The sequence below is a fragment of the Babylonia areolata genome, chromosome 2 (genome assembly GCF_041734735.1).
Source record: "Babylonia areolata isolate BAREFJ2019XMU chromosome 2, ASM4173473v1, whole genome shotgun sequence".
In the NCBI taxonomy this organism is placed as follows: Eukaryota; Metazoa; Mollusca; class Gastropoda; order Neogastropoda; family Buccinidae; genus Babylonia; species Babylonia areolata.
In genome coordinates this window covers 60,875,434-60,897,528 of record NC_134877.1, presented here as the reverse complement: position 1 = coordinate 60,897,528, position 22,095 = coordinate 60,875,434, and the positions used below count along the sequence as shown (strand labels likewise).

The 22,095-nt window shown below is 40.7% G+C and overlaps 1 protein-coding gene across 1 annotated transcript; it reads left to right on the top strand.

The window, feature by feature from the left end:
• Positions 1-21,299, top strand: LOC143275782 (programmed cell death protein 4-like). Its single transcript, XM_076580064.1, has 10 exons — positions 1-483; positions 7,247-7,350; positions 7,891-8,010; positions 9,315-9,536; positions 11,526-11,626; positions 13,377-13,491; positions 14,566-14,673; positions 16,380-16,490; positions 17,832-17,971; positions 19,752-21,299. Exons 1-10 carry the CDS (start codon positions 207-209, stop codon positions 19,807-19,809), a joined length of 1,356 nt encoding a protein of 451 aa, XP_076436179.1. The 5' UTR covers positions 1-206; the 3' UTR covers positions 19,810-21,299.
• Positions 21,300-22,095: the final 796 nt, after the last annotated feature.

Sequence of the window (22,095 nt, the reverse complement as noted above, 5' to 3'; positions counted from 1 at the left end):
ACTTTTGCGAAGGTCAGCTGTAAACAAGTTCGCGGGGAAGCCAAACAACTTGCAGACTGGTTTTGTGTGAGGGAATTGTAGAAGGGAACAGTGACAGTTTTCGTCACTAAGGCGATTGCGGTCCCATTGTGACTGAAAAAAGTACATCTGTCGAGTTTAAAAGTGTGCATATTTGAGAAGGTGAAAAACAAAGCGTTTGTGCAAACATGGAAAATGGCAGTGAAAATCGAATCCAAGATGGCGTTGCCACTGATGTTACAATGAATGGAGAAGATGAACTGCTGGAATTAGATGACAATCCGGAAGCTGACAGCTTAGGAGAAGAGAGGCAAGTGATGAAAGCAAAACGAATGTTGACAAGGCAATCATCAGGTGGAGACAGTTCTTCCAACAACAATACTCAAGCAAACAAAAAACTGTTAGTGTTCAGTAAAAACAGTCGGAAGTCGAGGGACGGAAGAGGGAGAGGACTGCCGAAGAAAGGTTTGTCAGAAATTTGCAACAGTAATGCATGGTGTGTTCGTGTTTTTATTTTAATCAGTGTTTAATTTTAAAAGGTGTCTGGAGATTCAGTGCTTCACAGAGTGAATGTCGTCTGCTTGGCCCCATTTGTTATGCTGTTGTATGGCCCACGTGTTCAGCGATCACGTACCTAGACCCACCATATTGTTTGTTTTGGTTTTCTCAAGTTCGTATGCATCTTTACCAGTTCCACACGGAATTAGCTGAACATCTTCTTTGATTTTGTTTAACGATTTATCTGTTGAATGCCCTGCTATGTTTTTTAAACCAGTGTTTTGTCATGGACTCCTTAGAAAGGTTTGCAGACGAATACTTAGTATGCACAATGACCTCAGATGTCCAAACGAGGTCACGAAGTTTGGTCATGTGATCACAACATTATGACTGTGTTCTGCGATTGGCTGCTTTTGAGGTCAGTTTTAAAAGGTCACACATGCAGTTGTTTACGTGTTGCAGAGAGCGTTACTGAACACTCGAAGCGCATTGGTGTCGATGACATGTCGACGGATAAACCAAGCGCCAGATGTCAATAAGTTCCGTACCTATTTTACTCGCTGATGCAAATAGATCGAGTTGTTAATAAGTTTCCTGTTGCTGCAGTATTTTTCTCTCACTCAATGTCTTTTCGTGTCCGAGCGCTCGAACAAATGAACCCGATCGATAATGTTTAGAGTTTACCTCGCCCACGCACACAGACACGAACACTAAGCAGTGAGTTTATTCATTTCCTCCATACATTGACACGGGAGAGAGAGAGAGAGAGCACACACACACAGTACACACACACACACACACACACACACACACACACACACACACAGAGTTTCAGTTTCAGTAGCTCAAGGAGGCGTCACTGCGTTCAGACAAATCCATATACGCTACACCACATCTGCCAAGCAGATGCCAGAACAGCAGCGTAACCCAACGCGCTTAGTCAGGCCTTGAGGGGGAAAAAAAGTGAATAAATAATAGATAAGCTTACACAAATAAATAAATAAATAAATAAATAATTATAATGTAAAAAAAAGAAAGGAAAAAAAGAAAAAAAAGGTAGTAGTAAAAATAATAATAATAATAAATAATAACAATATTAAATAAATAAATAAATAAGTTAACAATGATGATAAATAAGCAAATAGATGTAAAACATGAAGACACACATTCACATATACATACACACATGCATAACAGGTATGCACCAAACATGCAGTTTCACAGATATGAAAGCACAGTTAAATACATATAAACGTACATGAGCTCCAACACACACACACACACCACACACATTACCCTGCACCTCCTCTACCCCCCTCCTCCACACACTCATTTCTAGTTTACGTATCGCAGCTTCCACGGCACACACACACACACACACACACACACACACAGATGAACACTTACTTGTACAAGCACACACACATATGCCCATATCTCCCACCCCCAACCCCACACACATAAAAAATAATTATGTACAAAGATATATATATATACGTTCCAATATCCTGTTGCTCCCACAGTGTAGGCATGCATACACTCACATACCTACCTCATCCTCTACCCCACCTCCCCCCGCACCCCTACCTCCCCCCCCCCCCCCTGCACACGCACACACACACACACGCACGTGCACAGAACTCTACTGACACTTGTGTACACTTACACTCTCGCGCATGCACAAACGCACTCAAAAATACAGACCCACACATGCACACAAACACACACATAAACACATGCACAGAGGCTGTCACTGATTGGCCGCAAGAGGGATGGGAAAAGATCTCTGATGCCAAGAACGTGGTGTCTAGTGTGTTGCTCAGTCTATTGTATTTGGAAAAGCCCACAGAGACTGTTCCGTTTTGAAGAAATTTGCACAATGTTGGTTTGGAAATGATGCCGATATTTGTTTGATTTGCAAAGCATCGTGCTCTACCTTTCATGTTAGACTTACGGCCGCTCCCTCTCTCTGCTTTTATTTCTTTGAGGCGATCGATGGTGTGATGGCCTTGTACCTGTTCTTTTTGATATTCTTTGACTTTTCTGAGGATTTTCGATTTTCCTAGATGTAGGCCGTTTGTTGGTGTTGCGTTACCAGCAAGTCTGTCAGCTCGCTCATTTCCCTTAACACACACACAGAATACATACACATACACACACACACAAACACACACATGGGGCACAAACCCCTGAGCCCCCCCACCCCCACACCCCTCACACACATATACACACTTTCTTCTTCAGTTTCTCTCTGAGTCTCTGTGACACTCTTCCTCTCTTAGGGAACCTATAATTTGTTGTGTAAATGCTTATACATTTGCACATGCTTTTCATAGTACCTGCATGCGCATGCATACATTTGCATCCATATGTACCCAGTCACAACTACCATTTGTGACAATGGATATATGCAATACTGATACCACCAAGCCCATCCCAATGCACACACATCATACTTCATTGTGCCTCCACAACTCACTCTGTCTGTCTGTCTGTCTGTCTGTCTGTCTGTCTGTCTGTCTGTCTGTCTCTCTCTCTCTCTCTCTCTCTCACACACACACACACACACACACACACACACACACAGAAGGAAAGGCTGTGAAGTGTGGTTGTGGAGTGAGAATAGAATCGTTTGAAATGATAAGTGACAGTGGGTGAATGTCTTAACTCACTCAATACGGCCAGTCCTCTCTTCTCCTCTACACAGACCCCTCGGATGTCCAGTGGGTGTCTGAATGACCCAACCTTTAGCTTCTGTCGTCAGAATTGTGGTATTCTTTGTCAACATTCACCTCTTCAGTATAAGAGCCTTCCGCTTGCAATATTTTGATGATGGTAACTGGGGTGAAACGCTGTTAACGTCGTCTCTTTCGCCGTTCGTATGGAGAGAGTTAATTATGTAGAATGTTAGACTATATCATATTTCTTGTATTTAGTTTGCCATTTTGATGCAGAAGCGTGTTTTGTTGCCTGAACATGATTATTATTGCTTATGACTGAGGCTGTAGTGTGACTGTGTCCATGGGTACATGTATTTAGGACTCAGAGTTTTAAATTAAATATTATTATAAGCGTTTAGTGTATCAAATGTAGGTTAATTGCTTATGTATATTCAGGGCTCTGTTTTGGAATCAAATATAAGGGTTCAGTGAATCTGGTAAAAGGGTTTAATGTACCCATTTGGAACTTTTCAAGGAATTAATGTTTTCAGAGAAACTTAGAGGTGGTCACTTGGGTTCATTTCTTTTACCTCTTTGTGTTCAGGCAAATGGCTTGAGTTACACACACACACACACACACACACACACACACACTTTGTCACGGTAATACTAGTAGGAGGAGTGCATTTTGTGTGTATGAAATATGTTAAGAGCTATTTTTAGTACTTGAACTTAGCCCTATTTTTATTGTTTTTGCAATGCACCAGGCAGTACACAAATGCTCAGTGACATCACTATGGTTGGTTTTACTTTATACTGTCCTTTCATTTTTTGAAAATTAATTATTGTATCATTATCAAGAGGGATTGAGTGGGAGGGGTAGTGAAAGAACAGCATGCAACACAAGACATTTTAGAGAATATCATTATGAACCTGTCAAATGAGTTTTCAACAGGTGTATGGGTTGTTTTTGGATGGGGTGGTTTTTCAGTTCTGATGGATCAGAGAGGCATACATTTGTGTGTCTGTTGGGAGCATGGTGCTCTGTGAGCCAAAAAATATTGTGCTGCTGTTTCACACCTTTTTAAAAAAAAAATTTTAGAATGGGATTACCGAGAAGACATTTGCAGGTTTTCTGTCTTTCTCCTGTCATTCTGTCTTGTCCCATTTAGTTTTCTCCCCTTCTCTGTCATCCTCTTTCCCAGTTTAATGCATTATTGAACAGTAGCCTTGTGTATAACACACACACACACACACACACACACACACACAAACAAACAATAATTAAAAGAGCCCAGAAAAGAAAGGAATATGGAGAAGAAATCTCCAGTTGAAAACTCTTCCGGCAATAAAATCATTATGTGAGCAAAGCTTCAGTTAGTTTTTGTTGTTGTTGTTGTTTTTGTTGTTTCTTCAGAGCATCTGTTCCCTGCTCTTGATGAATAAGGTGTGCATCCCTTCATGAGGGGCAATGGCACACGTGAATAAATCATCCAAATCCAGATGCACATACACAAAACTAAGAAAGTGACAGTGTGGTGGAAGTGGGTCAAGGTCATTGACCCCATACTCCACAGGGGGAGGGGGGGGGGAGGAGCACAAAACAAGCTGCTGTTGAAAAAAGCCTTGTCATGGTGCAGTACTAAGAGCAATCAGCATGGGTCCCTGTTTACCTAATGACTGTTTTGTCTGCTTAATGGACAGAATCACTACTGTCTGTCTGTGTGATTTGAGGATGTGTGTGTGTGTGTGTGTGTGTGTGTGTTACAGCAGGAGACAGTCAGTAAAACTCTGTGACATGTTTGTACTGGCAATAACTTCTCATTTATATTGCTCACTTTAAGGAGAACTTTTGACCTTATTGATTGTAGATCTACTTGGGTGGATGGGCTGTAAGAGGAAAGTATGTATTAATAACTGTTATGTGCAGTACAGATCCAATATAAAACCTATATATTCTCTGACTAAACCTAATAAGATATATACTGGATAATTATGAGGTACAACAAAGGCACTATGTATCATGTTAGATTTTAACAAATGAGTTCAATGAAAAGAAGATGCTGGGGATTTAAAAAAAGAAGAAGAAGAAGAAAAACCCCACACAAATGAACCAGGCATGCATACATTCTTATAAAGCAAGCCTGCATGTGGTATAGACAGAACAAAATCCATCACATCATTATATTACTTCCTTTCAACCACTCAGAATACCCTTCCATTTAACAGACAGTCTTCTCCCACAACCCTTTTCAAGTCTTCTCTTAAGGGGGAAGACCTACCCAGATATTGGTACCCAAATTGTAAAGCCATGTGTTTTGTTTCTAATGGTCCAAACGCCATGAAACTTGGCATGAACATGCCAAATACATTACATTTTCCATGCAAAGTTTTTGATAGGTCTGTGATTAATGAAAATAGAGAAAATAAATAATTATCTTAAAATGTTGCGGAAAATGAAGAAAAATTCCTACCGACTTTGGTACACTTCTCTGAAGAGGGTTTATACAAGCAGTAATTCCTGTTTTATGTACATGCATATCAACACAGTAAAAATGGTTGGTAGTAATATCTTAGCTCTACTCTCAATGTTCAGTCCACATCTTCCGCCCCGATTTTTGATAAAATTTTTATGGATAGTATCAGGATAGTCACACTTGTCACTGATTAAAAAAAATTTTTTTTTGAGTAGAATTACTCAAATTTACTACCAACTATTGGCATTGGCCCCTTCTGTCTGCATGCCAATTTTCAAAGCAATAGGATAACATTTAGTGAAAATATGATGTCTGAAGTAAACATATGCATAAAAAATACAAACTTTTGTAGATAATTATTTATTTTCTTTATTTTTATTAGTCACAGACCTATCAAAAACTTTGCATGGAAAATGTAAGGTATTTGGCATGTTCTTGCCAAGTTTCATGGTGATTGGACCATTAGAAACAAAACACATGGCTTTACAATTTGGGTACCAAAATCTGAGTAGGTCTTCCCCCTTAAGACCAGTGGATATATATTTAAACAGTACTGATCTCTTCGAACACCACAGTTCAAAAGTGGTTTTCCTACTTGCTGTGAATGTTCTGTGAATGTGTGTGAGTATGCGATGAGGTGGATGAGTGGTATTACGATTTGGAAAGTGTTTGAACTTATTTATTTTATTGTTTTGTCAGTAACAGTTTTATGAGTTTTATATATGTCACTGTATGTAAAGTCTTTTCAGCTGCACATGAGAAAAAGTGCTCATTAGATGTTAGTAGTAGTAGTAGGAGTAGCGAGTAGTAGTAGTATGCATGTTCTCAAAAGCAGTAAGATGAACATTACAGTTGTTCTCATACACATAAACATGCCTGAATGTATGTAAGCACACATGCACAAGCATATCATACCATCTTCAGACCACACAGACCCCTGACAAACCAAACCTGAGTCAGTTCTTTATCTTTGCTTTCTTGTTGAAAAAAAGAAGTCATTGACTATATATAGATACATATATATATGTGTGTGTGTATATATAATTATATATGTGTGTGTGTGTGTGTATGTGTGTATCCTCTTACCCTGGTCAGTGTATACTCCTAATCAGTACTGGCTATTCGAGTATTTGGTTGTGTTTTTGCCTTTTGTTTCCCTGCCAAGATGTACATCTTTGCTTGCTCTTGCCACTATCACCTGTTGAGACACGTTGATGGACTTCAGTAACACAGCGCCCCTTATCCTCCTTTCTGCCCAGGCTGTCTCTTGTGATCAGCCAGTAGCTGTTGAGATGTTGTGTTGGAATCTTTTATTTTGTGCATCCTGAATGTTGGATTACTATGAATCATGAAATCATTTGTTTTACATTGTTCAGTTTTGACAGAAGAAATCAAGAATTCAAGATGTAGCAATTTAAGGACACTCTTGGTAAAATTTGTGTGTGTGTGTGTGTATGGTTCTCTCTGTGCATGCATGTGTGTGTGTGTGTGTGTGTGTGTGTGTGTGTGTGTGTGTGTGAGTGTGTATTTGTGTGTGTGTGTGTGTGTGTGTGTGTCAAAGCATGGTAAAAGAAGAAAACTTTTTTTTTTCAGGTGGTGCAGGTGGGAAAGGAACATGGGGACGACCCGGTGAAGTCATCGCTGAAGAAGTGAAAGCTGTGGATTCACACGATCCCAACTATGACTCGGATAGTTTGGTGAGTCCCTTCTTTTGCTGTCTTTCTGCAGTTCTGTGAGATGATATAACCAGACAAATATGTATGGTTTTTTATACATAACTATATAACTGTATACATGTCTGTATGCATATATATATATATATATATTTATATGTAAAACTCTGTCTACAGCTCTCTCTCTCTCTCTCTCTCTCTCTCTCTATATATATATATATATATATATATATATTTAACTATTATTTATAGTTACGATTCATGTGATCCAAAGTAGGAATCAGTCCTTCCTTTTACTGTCAGTAACTGAAAGATGTGTCATATGTATGCATTTACCTGTTTACCATCTCGCTGTTTTTAACTCTCAGAATAATGGGGTGTATATATATCTAGAAAACCAATAAACATTGCTGGGAGACTGGCCCAAAACAGACAAATGGTGTCGCTGCCTTACATGCCAGAGGGCATAATGTGCAGTAAGTCACTCTCACCCATGTGATTTGTTGCCTTTTCTTGTTCTTCTTCATTTATGTGTATGATGAGCGTTGAACTGATGTTTTGCAGGATGATGAGAACCTGGCGTTTGAGAAAGTGTGTCCTGAGATGACCCCTGAGGACTTCCAGAAGTTCATTGAGCCCATTGTCATGGAGTACTTTGAACACGGAGACTCTTGCGATGTCATTGTAAGTTGTAATGGACTTTTTTGTAGACATGTTTATTTGTTTTTTATAACCTTATTTAAAATCGTAAGCCACAGTCACTATGAGCTGCCCTGTGGACGAGCAGTGGATGAGCTTAGGGTTGTGAGCGGTGAGTGGCTGCACCAAAAGTAGATTTGATAGAAAAGAAAGGGAGCAATCAAGAGAGTGGCCAAGATAAGACAATCAGTAAGTGATGCCGGCTGTACAGCTGTAATAGACGACAGAAAGTGACCGAATTATTAGCAGGACACAGTGTTAGCGATTTTCTTGGCACTCTTGGCACTCAGCCAACGCAGTGTGATGAGAACTGGATAAAGTGACCATGTGAGAGGGGTGAAGAAGAGGGGGGTGGAGACTGATGGGGTGTGGTCTCACATCCATATTATCACTTGGAGAAGTCACAATGCATTGTGTGTCTGCCTCTTTAAAAAAAAAAAAAATTATTGTGGTTGTTCGAGTATGATTTTGTGTGTGCAGATATCCATTTGTCCAGAAAATATGATATTGTAGTGCAAATTACCTGACTAATGTTTGTAATGAACAAGTTGAAAATGTGACAAAAAACAAAACACTGATTTCAAAACAACAGCATGTCACTGAAAATATATAAAATGTTTTGTATTCTTTATTCATTTACCTTTCAGAAAATATATACTTTTTAAGAGTACAGAATTGTTTGAAAATTTATACCTATTTATTTGTGAAAAAACTCTGGCAAATAGATTTCACTTAAATCTTATTTTCCTGGCAGCGAAAGGGTTAAGAAAAGAAAAAAATCAGTGTTGTTGGTCACCTTTTTCTTTTTCCTGTTCACTTATTAATGGCCATTTGGTGTGTGGAGGCTTGGAGGAAGATGGCAGATTGGTTAAGACGCTCATGTGACAACACAGTCCTCGTGAAGATCTGTGTATGAACCCTGGTCTTGCACCTGAGCTTTTTGTCATTTAGATGAGATTATGAATTAGGGTCCCATGTGCAGCAAGCACTTGGCACACTGAAAAAGAACCCATGGCAATCTGTTTTCCTCTGACAAAAGTGTATAGATACTATCTAATAGGTACACAAACATTCGTGTATGCACTCAAGGCCTGACTTAGCATGTTGGTTTATGCTGCTGGTCAGGCATCTGCCCAGCAGATGTGGTATAGCTTATATGGGTTTGTCTGAATGCAGTGATGCCTCCTTCAGAAACAGACTGAAACTGAGTTGAGTCTCCTTTTTCCTTTTCCATTTCTCTTACACATCCATCCATTCCTCCATCCATGTGGTGTGTTGGCTGTGTGCAGGAGGAGTTGAGCGATGTGAATTTTGAGCACCTGAAGCGGGGCCTGGTGGAGTTCCTGGTCAGCAAGGCCCTGGACCACAAGGATCACCACCGTGAGCTGACCTCCATCCTCATCTCTGACCTCTATGGCAAGGTGCTCAGTGGGGGCGACATGATGGAGGGCTTTGATGACGTCCTCTCTCGCCTTTCCGACCTGGTCATTGACACACCCGATGCCACCTCTGTGAGTAGCAGGAGAGTGATGGCTGTGAAATATCTGTGGTTCAGGTACTGCTCTGTTGGTCATTCACTGATGCTTCAGGTGGTGCTTTGTTGTTGGTAAGGCAAGTGCATGCGAGGAGTTTTTGTTTGGTATTAAATCAGAGGTTTCATGTTCCTCAGAAAATCATTTATTTGTCTTGTACTTACACTATCAAACTGAATCTGTGTTGGCCTATTTTTGTGGCAATTGGAAACAGAGGCTCTGCTGTGTTGGAATCACAAACATGGGATCACCCTTTTGGTCAGACCTGTAGCAGGCAACTTCATTGTCCTGACAGGCTTCTTGAGCAAATCCAGACAGTTTAAGCCAGAAAGACCAGAACAAGAGGCTGTGACCTATCAGATGCTTCAAGTGGCATTAGGTCTGGTAGCAGATGCACATCTCCAGTGGATTGCTCATTTCTCTAAACATGAATTATAAGGACATTGCTGGCACAATCTCACACTTGATCACCTTGGTAGTATTGAGAACTTCTTCTTCTTCTGCGTTCACTCGTATGCGCACGAGTGGGCTTTTACGTGTATGACCGTTTTTACCCCGCCATGTAGGCAGCCATACTCCGTTTTCGGGGGTGTGCATGCTGGGTATGTTCTTGTTCCCATAACCCACCGAACGCTGACATGGATTACAGTATCTTTAACTCTCTCCATACGAACGGCGAAAGAGACGACGTTAACAGCGTTTCACCCCAATTACCACCATCAAAATATTGCAAGCGGAAGGCTCTTATACTGAAGAGGTGAATGCTGACAAAGAATACCACAATTCTGACGACGGAAGCTAAAGGTTGGATCATTGAGACACCCACTGGACATCCGAGGGGTCTGTGTAAAGGAGAAGAGAGGACTGGCCGTACTGAGTGAGTTAACGTGCGTATTTGATCTTCTGCTTGCATATACACATGAAGGGGGTTCAGGCACTAGCAGGTCTGCACATATGTTGACCTGGGAGATCGTAAAAATCTCCACCCTTTACCCACCAGGCGCCGTCACCGTGATTCGAACCCGGGACCCTCAGATTGACAGTCCAACGCTTTAACCACTTGGCTATTGCGCCCGTCAGAGAACATATCAGCAAGCTGCTAAAGACACCAGCATCCCTTATTGTCAGGCCCATGAAATAATGGCTGTTGCTACTGCAGTGGGCTGGTGGTTTCTTCATTGCAGCTAGCACAGGTCGTTCCATCTTAACCATTATGACAGAGCCTTCCTCTGTTTATCTAAATTCTGTACCAGTTCGACTTGTGTCAATATATGACTAGAGAAAGAGGTGTGCCTTTGTATACAAAATGGCTGGCATACTTACCATGTCAGAGTCATATTTTTGTTTAGCCGTCCCCACTATTATTGCTGTGGTATGCTTGTGACACTTTATATGAGTCATGTTTTTGTCCAACCGTCCCTATGATATTACTGTTGTGTTATGCTTGTGACACTTTATATGTATATTTTTGTCCAGCCATCTCAGCTGATATTGCTATGGGATGCTTGTGACACTTTATACGAATCATTGAATGAAATGAAATCTGCACACTTCTGGGACCAAATCTCACAGATTAGCTGAGCAAGAGAAAGGTCCAGAAGGCATCTGTCCTCTTTTGCATGAACTAATACAGAATTTATATAATGAAGAGGCGCCATGCACATTTGATAAGGTGTCGATTTCTGATCCAGTGTTATCATTGATAATGGTTCGAGGCCCTGCTGTGTCCTGAAGAAAAGCTCTTTAGTGTGATTTTCCTTACTCCACCCAGGTGAGAATGGATACCTGACCAGATGAGGATGGTTAAACCAGGGGGAAGAGAGGATTGGACCTGCTTTCCTATGTCGAGCCCCAGACACAGTGGACATAAATGAATTCACTGCCCCAGTGGCTGTAAAAGACTTTGGACCTTAAACCTTTTTTGTTTCATGATGAGAAATGGGGTGATGATATTGCAATGGTGTGCAGGTTGTGGGCAAGTTCATTGCCAGAGCTGTTGCTGATGATTGTCTGCCTCCCAAATTTATCCTCAAGTACAAGGCAGACCACATAGACTGCCAGCACACCAAGTGAGTCCATGTTTGACTGCATGCTGCTCTGTGTGTATGTGAGTGTGCTTGTGCGTATGTGAATTCCAGTGTTTGCTCTGTTTCTCTGTGAGAATGTGGGCTTGGTTTGCTCTGTGTGTCTCTGTGAGAGTGTTTGTGTGCTTGCTATGTATGCGTGTCTGCACTCTGTGTATGTCTACAAGAGCTTGTGCTTGTGTTTGCTCTGTGTATGTGTGTGTTTGTGTCTTTGTTCTCTGTGCGTGTGTGTTCACTCTGTGTGTGTGTGTGTGTGTGTGTGTGTGTGTGTGTTCACTCTGTGAATGTGTGTTTGCTCATGCGTATGTGCTCTGTGTGTTTTTTTAAAATATTGGATAGATTTTAAGATTTTCCTCATACACGGGTTTATCTGTTGATTGTTTAGTAAGGAATAGAAAATAAGATGGTTATATGTTGAGTGTTGATAACTAAATGAATGTTTATGTAGGAGAAGAGACACTGTGATCTGAATGACAAAGATGTATCACAGGGGTTTTGTATGATACTTCACCAGGAAAGGAAAGGTGGTAACCAAGTGGATGAAGTTTATAGGAAGAAGATCATGGGATGCTGGTGTTGCTGTGAATACAATGAATCACTTGGACAACAGTTGTGGAAACTTTCCTTTATATTTTCAGGAAGTGGAAGGCTGAAAACATGTGACGGTCCTTGTGTGGCTGTCAGGGGAAACTGTTGTATTATAATACTCTTTGTCACAACATATTTCTCGGTGTGAAATTCAGACTGCTGTTCCCAAGGAGAGCTTGTCGCTACAGGGTAGGACCACCATTTTTTTCTTTTTGCAAGTGGGTTTGTTTTTGTATCAAACTGGATATTTCTACAGAATTTTGTCAGGGAAAATCCTTTTTTGTTGCTGTGGGTTTTTTTTGTTGCTGTGGGTTTTTTTTGTTGCTGTGGGTTTTTTTGTGTGCTAAGTGCATGCTATACATGGGACCTCAGTTTATTGTCTCATCCTAATGACTAGCATCCAAACCACCACTCAAGGTCTAGTGGAGTGGGAGAAGATAATGGTGAGTGTGGGATTTGATCCTGTGCACTCGGAATCTCTCGCTTCCTAGGCAGACGTATTACAAGGCCACCGCTGCACTCCAGGCCAGTACAGCACAGTGATGATGGACTGAAAACAAGCACTAGGTTTCTTGACTATTCCAATAATTTTCTTGTCAGACTAGATATATTGTGAATTTTATCTGCTCTTCTTGGGAACAGCTTGTCATTACAGATCAGGACACCATCTTGCTGTTGTTTGTTTGCATGTAGGTCTTTTTCTCTATCTCGGTGGATTTTCCTGCAGATTTTTGCTAAGAACTTTTTTCTTGTTGCTGTGATGTGAGTTTTAAAATTCTTTTTGTTTGTGCTGCATATAGGACCTCCATTGGTCATATTGCCTGAAAGACTAACTCTCAGACCTCCACTCAATGAATGGCTTGTGGAATAGAGGAGTAAAAAAAAAATTCTGGTCCATATAAGATTTGAACTTGAAACACTCATGTTTTAGTTTGTGCTTGTGCCTATTTTTCTTTTCAGTGTGTTCTTTACTAGTTTTTATTCAGGTTCTGTGGTATGAATTTTGACAGTGCTTTCAGCCGTGATAAGGCTGTGTGTGGTTGGCTTGGCTGTGAGCAACAATGAGAGAGAAATAAATGAAGCATTGTTTGTGGTGGTGATAAATGTATTAATGATGGGGTGTTTGTGGTGGTGGTGGCTTTGCCAGGAAAGCGGTGGAACAGGCGGACATTTTGTTGAACCAGAATCATGGCATTGTTCGACTGGACAACATCTGGGGCACTGGGGGAGGCACGCGCCCTGTCAAGGTCCTTGTCAAGAAGGTCTGTTTTTAAGTCAGTTATTTATTTATTTATGTATTTATTATTTTGATATGACCTTATCAAATGAATATTCATGTGATATGAAGAAGTATAGGTTCTAGGATGACAGGATGATAGCTGAGTGGTTGGACTTCAGATCTGTGGGTCCTGGGTTTGAGTCCTGGTGGTAAATCCCAATGCATTGAGGCTGGAGATAAGTTTTTCCCAAATCTCCCAGGTCAGCATACATGCAGACCTGCAAGTATCTTTGAATCTAGCCCACTTGTATAGATGGGCAGAAGATCAGATTTGCATACCAAGTTAAAGATCCCAGATCTGTATCAGTGTTGGTGGGTTATGGAAACAAGAACATTCCAGGCATGCACACTCGTGGAAAAGCAGTGAGGCTGATTATGGTGGAGGTTGTTTAAAAAAAAAAAAATTTTAAGCACATGCATTCGTGAGTGAAAGAGCAACTGCTCACAAAGGCAGAGGAAAGTAGTTTTCTAGGATTTGATGTTTGTGCAGTATGGATTCTTGTTATGGAAACAAGAACATTTCAGGCATGCACACTCGTGGAAAAGCAGTGAGGCTGATTATGGTGGAGGTTGTTTAAAAAAAAAAAAATTTAAGCACATGCATTCGTGAGTGAAAGAGCAACTGCTCACAAAGGCAGAGGAAAGAAGTGTTCTAGGATTTGATGTTTGTGCAGTAGGGATTTGCAGATTCATGTCAAGCAGAACGAGTGTGTTGCATATTTAGATGTTGACTGTTTAAACTGTTGACAAGTGATGATGTGTTAGAACATATTTTTTTGCCTGTTGTAAAGGCATGTGTAAAATGTGTTTGTGATGTGCAAAGTGATGCGTAAAAAGGTGGAGTTATTTGTGGGGTGACAGAATCAAGACAAGTAAGGGTGTCAGTCATGTGTTAAGTGGGAAGGCTGATTATGTCCTGTTGTAATGAGGGCAGGATTACATCATGTGTAAAGTGGGGAGACTTATTATTTCATATGTAAATTTTGGAGACTGAATAAAGTAGATTGTCTGGGCTATAAGCAACAATGGTGATGTGACGTGCAGAGTGTTGTTTCAGATTGTGCTGTTGCTGAAGGAGTACCTGTCTTCCAGTGACATTGCGGAGGCCACACGTTGTCTGACTGACCTGAATGTGCCACACTTCCACCATGAAGTTGTCTATGAGGTATGCTGCATCTCCCTCTGTCACTGTGGTGGAGAGAAATGAGGGAGAGGTGGGGTGTGTGTTTGGGAGAATGTGCAGGGGAGGATGGAGGGGGCTGCAGTATGCTATTGGTTTGAGATGGGGGGAATGGGTTTTGTGTTTGTGTGTTTTTGTGGTTTCTTGTGTGGGTGGGGCGATGGTGCAAAATGTGTGTGTGTGTGTTTAGGTGTGTGCATGCATGTGTGTTTGTATGTGTTTAACCCTCTTACCCCCAGGTTGCTCAGTACTAATTACCTATGAAATCCCATGCCAGGGGAACAAACTCTTCCAATTTTCCATTGTAGGTAATTGTAAAAAAAATATTTTAAAATGTAATTATTTGAAAGATAGAATACCCCCGAAAGCGGAGTATGGCTGCCTACATGGCAGGGTAAAAACGGTCATACACGTAAAATTCCACTCGTGTGCATACGAGTGAACGTGGGGGTTGCAGCCCACGAACGCAGAAGAAGTAGAAGAAGAAAGATATAATGGGGTGGGGTGTGAAAGAGATGTGCTTGGGGGTGGGGGAGAGGAGGGTAATGGATAGAAAGATGGAACAATGTAAGGACTGAGTGTTTTTACAGCAGTCAGATGGAAGGTGTTATCGATATATAGATGTGAAAGATCTTGTTCATGCTTTGTGAGTGTGTGTTTGTGTTCACTTGAGTATGAAACATATTTTAGTTATTTTCTTTTAAATAATGCTTATTCGGCTTTGTCTCCTCAGTGCAGGTATCAGTGAAAACAAATTGGAATCAGAATCCCTTTATCTCAACATAATTTGTGATATGTACAGCATCCAAGCAGAACAGTGAAAGAGTGATGGCCTCATGGTAATGTGTCTGTCCAGGAAGCGAAAGAATCAGAGCTGTATTTCTCCCTCTCCACTAGACCTTAGGTGGTGATATGGAGGCTAGTAATTTGCATAAGACGATAAACCGAGGTTCCATGTGTAGTATGCATTTAGCGCACACACATAAAACACTACAACAAAATGGTTGTCCCTGGCAAAACTGTAGAAAAATCTACTTTGTGAGGAAAACAAATACACTTGCAGGCAGAAAAGAAAAGAGAAAAAATTGATGGCACTTTACTGTAGCCCTTCGCTTCACCCAGGGAGAGCAGCCAGAATTTCACATCGAGAAATATATTGTGACAAAGAGTGATGCAATGCAATGCAATGCAATTACAGTGCAATACAACACAGTACAATACAATACAATATAAAAATACAGAGCAAAGCTAGCAGTACCACCTCACAAGTTCTTAAAACAACCACCAACAGACAGACACTGCATCCAACTAGGCGCATTAGACTTTGTCTCCAGCAACATTGTAAAGAGGTCAACCAGAAAAAAATGATAGAACATTGTAGGTTCCAGATGCAAGAATAGAACAATATAGAAACTTGTTCTTTGTAAGAACAGCAGTAGACTGGAACAATTTGATTGACGATCAGCTGCTGGCGAGGCTGCAGGACCACCACAGTGATGGCAGCTTGTACGCTGTGTAGAAATGTACACTAATACAACCCCTCCGTTGTGTTTATAGTTGATCAGGCTCTTGCAACTTATTTCATCTTAAGTCATGTCAGAGTAAGCCCAGTAAAAACAAATTCTGTTGATGTGCGGCATATTAGTGTTGTTTCTTCTTCGCAGTACACAGAGATAAAAAACTGTGTGCAGGGAACGGTCATAGTGTTGGAGGACTCCCATGAGCGTGCGGCTGAAATGATGACCAAGTTCTTTAAATCTCTGGCTGACGCTGTCATCATCACCCCGGAACAGTTCAAACAGGTGAGAGGGGTATCCTGCTGGTTTACCTGGGTTTTGTTGGTTGTTGGGGGATCTGGTCTATGGTGTGTCTGTGTCTGATTTTGGGGTAGGGGTGGGGGCAAGTATGATTGCTCCTGGTCGACTGGGCTGTTGACAGCAAAATTTAACTTGGAAGGACTGGACACTAGGAATGTATGTGTAAGGAATGGTGTTCATTGGCAGTGATAGTCAGCACACTGATTACAGAATAAAATAAATAGGGTAAAATTTTATTGACACAAACTTGGTTGAAATTCAGATTTCCTTTGGCTGAAACAGGAATTGTGCCAGTAAAAACAAATACAAAAAGAAAAAAAAATGTGAAGCTGTGCACACTCTTTGATAACTGAAATTAATTAAGAAAAAAAACTGGGAAGGGTTGCTTGAGTGATCTTGGCAGTTCTAAGTTCGCTTAGAGTTAAGGATGTTCCCAAGACTGCTAATTCCAAAGACTTAATACCGTTCTTAAAGCTAAGCAAATTTAGCGTTGCTAAGATCGTATGTGGAACACGAAAGTTTCTGGCAGATTTTGTTAGTTTTGATGCAGGCTGACAGGGTTTCACATGGGTATATCACATGACTGCATGACACACCATTTTACACATCTCATTCGATTGACCCACTTTGCACATGACAGATGATCTGGTATCCCCCTTTTTTTTCTTCTTTTTTTTTTTTAATACACCATGATGAAAGTTTGTGGCAGATTTTGTGTTTGTTTTCATGCTGTCTGAATGTATGGTTTTTACTGGGTGACTCTTTTACATAGGTGTATAACAGTTTTTTCATGCTTGCTGGCTGTAGACTTTGTGCTTGGTGACATGATTTTACATGTTTGATGGTATGCTTTGTACTTGGTGACATGATTTTACATGTGTGTATACAGTTTTTCATGCTGCCTGATGGTATGCTTTGTACTGGGTGACATGGTTTAACATGGATGTATGACAGTTTTTTCATGCTGTCTGATGGTATTCTTTATTCAGTGGCAGGGTTTTATAAGGGTGTATCACAGGGTTTTTTTTCATGCTTGCGGACTGCAGGCTTTGTGCTGGGTGACGGGGTTTATGCAGGTGTATATTTTTTTCATGCTTGCTGACAGTAGGCTTTGTATTCAGTGACGAGGTTTTTGTGCAGGTGTATGATATTTTTTTCATGCTCGCTGACCGTAGGCTTTGTGCTGGGTGACAGGGTTTTATGCAGGTGTATGATATTTTTTTCATGCTGGCTGACTGTATGCTTTGTGCTGGGTGACAGGGTTTTATGCAGGTGTATGATATTTTTTTCATGCTGGCTGACAACAGGCTTTGTGCTGGGTGACAGGGTTTTACCCGGGTGTACGATAGCCTGCCGGACATTTGCCTGGACGTACCCAATGCCTACCAGCTGATGGAGACGTTTGCGGCCATGTGCCATAAGGAAGGATTCATGTCTGAGGCGGTGTACAGGGATCTGCCACAGAGGTCAGTGGTCAGGGAGAAGTGTGTTTGTGAACATGTACTTTTCCTTGATTCAGACAACAGCAGGAAGGGACCTGATCCGATTCACCTATTCCTGTTTCACCTTCTCTTTGATAGTGCCGCCACTCTCAGTGGTGTCTTAATAGTTTGATTCTTTGTCCCTTCCGGCCAGTCCCTATTTGCCTACTAAGACTCTGTCTCCCTCTGTGCCTTTCTCTCTCTTTCAAACATACATACGCTAATGTTTGTGCACAGATACCACTATCAGCTCCATTGAACACATGTAGTTCCCCATAGGTCTTGAGACAGGGCCAAATGTGAGTACTTTCATGGAATTGACTTCTGAACAAATATATAACCTTTCAGTTTTTGAAAAAGCTTTGTCAGTGTCCAAAGCAAGAGAAGCGGACGATTTTTGTTGTTTTAAAATTACTGATACAGAAACCAGACCATCAACACAAGAGTCAGCTGTATAATATCTGACCTTATGACTTGCAGTCGCTGGTTTAATAATGACTTCACTGCTTGTCAACCCATTTTACACATCACATTCCACTGTCCTGCATTACACATGACAGGTGATCTGGTATCCCTTTTTTTTTGTCCATCATGATTTGCATCCTCACAATATTATCATCTACAACTGCTTATTAACACCTGCAATTGCCCTGTCTCCCCTTAGCAAAAAACAACAAAACAAAAGGAAAAGGAAAACAGGGGCTTCCTGGAAAAGTGATCAGCAACAATTTGGCAGGCAGGTTTTTAGTGGGTCTGTGTTGACTGATGATTGTGATGTGAAAATGGCATTTTCATCATCTTTACAGGTGATAATGAGGATAGCATGGCAGTTACGTACATGTTTTATTCAGGTGCAAAAGACATTGCACATTTTGAAGTCATCATCTTCATTATTCCTTGTTTTTTGTGTGTGTTTTTTGTTGTTTTTAACTAAGGCAGCGAAGTGTGTTTTGGTTAGTGTTCTTTTGGGATATAGTTGCATTGCATGCAAAGGACATGAACTTACATTCATGCTCTGTCAGTTTTTGATATAAAACCTTTATCTCGGGCATAGCAGTTCACACAAGGTCGGTAATGTATTAAGTACCTTGGACACATGTATGATACAGAGGACATTGGTGTGTGCCTGTGCAAAATGTTCAATGTCTTGACCTTCAGGGTAACTTGATTACGGCACTGGCATCTGAAGTATTTATCCAGTATTTGAAATGCTGTGTTTCATGATGTGAAAATGGTTGTCTAACCAGTCGAACATGCAGCTGGGACATACTGTTTAACTGATTGTTTTCATTAGACTTGCTTGCTAGGGGTCGCAAGAGGTATGTGCGGGCAGAATGATTAATTGATTGTTTTTCTTTTGACTGATTTGCCAGGGGTCGCAAGAGGTTTGTTTTGGCAGAATATTTGATTGACTGTTTTTCTTTTGACTGATTTACCAGGGGTCGCAAGAGGTTTGTGTTGGCAGAATGTTTGACTGATTGTTTTTCTTTCAAATAGTTTGCCAAGGGTCACAAGAGGTTTATGTTGGCAGAATGTTTGACTGATTGTTTTTCTTTAAAATAGTTTGCCAGGGGTCGCAAGAGGTTTGTGTTGGTAGAATGTTTGACTGATTGTTTTTCTTTCAAATAGTTTGCCAGGGGTCACAAGAGGTTTGCGTGGGCAGAATTATTGATTGGTTTTCTTTTGACTGATTTGCCAGGGATTGCAAGAGGTTTGTGCTGGCAGAATGTTTGACTGATTGTTTTTCTTTCAAATTGTTTGCCAGGGGTCGGAAGAGGTTTGTGTCGGAGGGGGACGGGGGCAAGGTGAAGGACACGTTGTGAGCTTTCTCTCCCTATGACACCTGGACCTGATAGGTGGCCTCAGCGGGCTTTCGGAGCACAACTTCCTCTCAGACCCCTCCTTAGGAGACCTGGTTATGCACCTGGAATTTGGGATTGGGAATGGCATTACTGTCTGTTAACTTGATGTAGGTGTAGACCTGGCAGAAGCCCAGATATATGCACACAAAGATGGTCCAGTACTAATGTCTCTATGAAAAAGTATGACGTTAACGACATTGTTGCAATGTTGACAGCATTGTTGATTCATAATATTTCATTGGGTTAATTTTGTAACACGTGATGAGTGGCAACTCCTGAACATACTATATAAACTAATATTGGTCCATAGGTTTATTATTCAGCGCTACGCTACGCTTCTTTTAACCATTTCGTAATTTTGGTGTACTTTTATAGTGTCTGGAGCAGCAGAGTTGTGTTCGTGGTTTGTGATAACAGTTTTGTTGAGTTGAACATAGATGTTCAGGTCTCAGTATTTTATTTGTATGTTCGTTATTTGTGTGTTGTTGAATTTATTGGGTGTGATGGGTAGATCGAAAGCTTGATATTTGTGGTACTTTATACCAATTTAACATTGAATTGATACCTGTGCTGATGTTATTGTCTTGTTTTAAAGTCACAACAACTTTTTTTTTCTCTCGACTTTGTAGCATTTTTATTGTTTTTATGGAAGAGATTATCCAACGGATATTTCTGCTCTTCTGACACTTTAGTATTGGATGGTAACCACAACATGAGTTGTACACTGAATGTTTCTGTGTTTGCTTTTCAGACAAGTTAGTCTGTTTATGCTTGAGGCTTGGGTTTGAGGTTATGCTTCCAATCATTTTGATGATTTTTCCTTAAGTATCGTATGCCAAAGTTTACTGTGAACTGATTTTTCTGGCAGATATGTGTATGAGGTTAGTACTTTTGTTCTGTGTCGTATTTGTTCACACATACTGAGGTTTTGGACTGAGGACAGTGATGCTGGTTTGAAAAGGAAGGAGGTTGCATCCTCTTGTCACAGATGAGATGAGATTGTTCTGTTTGGCATTGCCATATTCTTCAGGATTGTAGAAAAGGGGAAAGGGTGTAAGGAATACTGACATAACACTGTCATTATTAACATTTCACGAAACATGTCATGGCAGCACGTTCTCTGCATAAGTTCTGGCAATGAACACTGGTTTTACATTTTCTATTTATATATATCTGATTTTACATGATCAGTCAGTTTTTTTTATGTTTTATTTAAAACCATTTTGTGTGCAGTATTTTATTTGTGTGATTATTTGTTGGTTATACAATGAAAAGAAGTCCTCCCTCAGTTTCCCATGGGTCCATGAGGGTGACCTGGCAGACCATGAAAGGGGGATGTGAGAGGAGACATAATGGATTGTGCACCTCATGTGGATTGATTTCTTGTCTCATTGTTATAATTATTGGTATGTGGAATGAAATGGATTGAATAAACTTGTTTCCTGACTTGAGCTTCTTTTTTTTCTTTCTTTTTTTCTCACGTGATTGTGATATCCATGTTTTGAGCTCCTGTCTTCCTGTTTCATGTATAATAGAACTTGCATGGTGCAAGCACATGTAATGGGCTCTAAGTGCCTCATATGAAAATACATATACAATAGTACATTATACCACACAACAGCGCAGGACATATAAGAGCAAAACAAAATCTATATGCACACCAAGACAATACTACAAATAGCAGATATAAATATTCACATAAAAAGGCACAAAATATGCCCTACACAAGCACATGTGTTCACACAGACAGGAAGCAAGCATACACACTTCATGAAGACTTCAATAGGGGTGATGGGACACAAGGGGGGTGTAAAGGGTGGGGGAAGACAGACAAATGTGTATGAATCTTGGTGTTGTATGGTTTGTGTGTAGTGAGTTATTGTGTGGTGGTGGCCTGGTGGTAATGTGCCTTACAAGGGAGGCAAGTATCCACTACATCTTGAGTGGTGGTCTGGGTGCCAGACATCTGGATGAGACAAACCAAAGTTTCATGTGCAGCATACGCTTTGTGCATGTAAAAGAACCCACGGCTACAAAAGGGATCTCCCTAGCAAAATTAAGCAGAAAATTCCGCTTTGATAGAACAAAACTTGCTGACAGAAAAAAAGAAGAAAAATAATCATGGACCATGGAGAACAGCCTGAATTTTGCACAAAAAAAATCTGTTGCGGTGAGAAGTAATACAATACAATATTTCACCTTAAGCTTTTTTACCACTTACGATGTATGTCATCTCTTTGGTATTCA

Bases quoted from the DNA above. Each gene is read 5' to 3' on its own strand.
- LOC143275782 (XM_076580064.1), top strand. From the start codon at position 207: ATGGAAAATGGCAGTGAAAATCGAATCCAAGATGGCGTTGCCACTGAT. The intron at 484-7,246 runs GTTTGTCAGAAA...TTTTTTTTTCAG, and splicing joins GAGAGGACTGCCGAAGAAAG to GTGGTGCAGGTGGGAAAGGA. The intron at 9,537-11,525 runs GTGAGTAGCAGG...AATGGTGTGCAG, and splicing joins ACACACCCGATGCCACCTCT to GTTGTGGGCAAGTTCATTGC.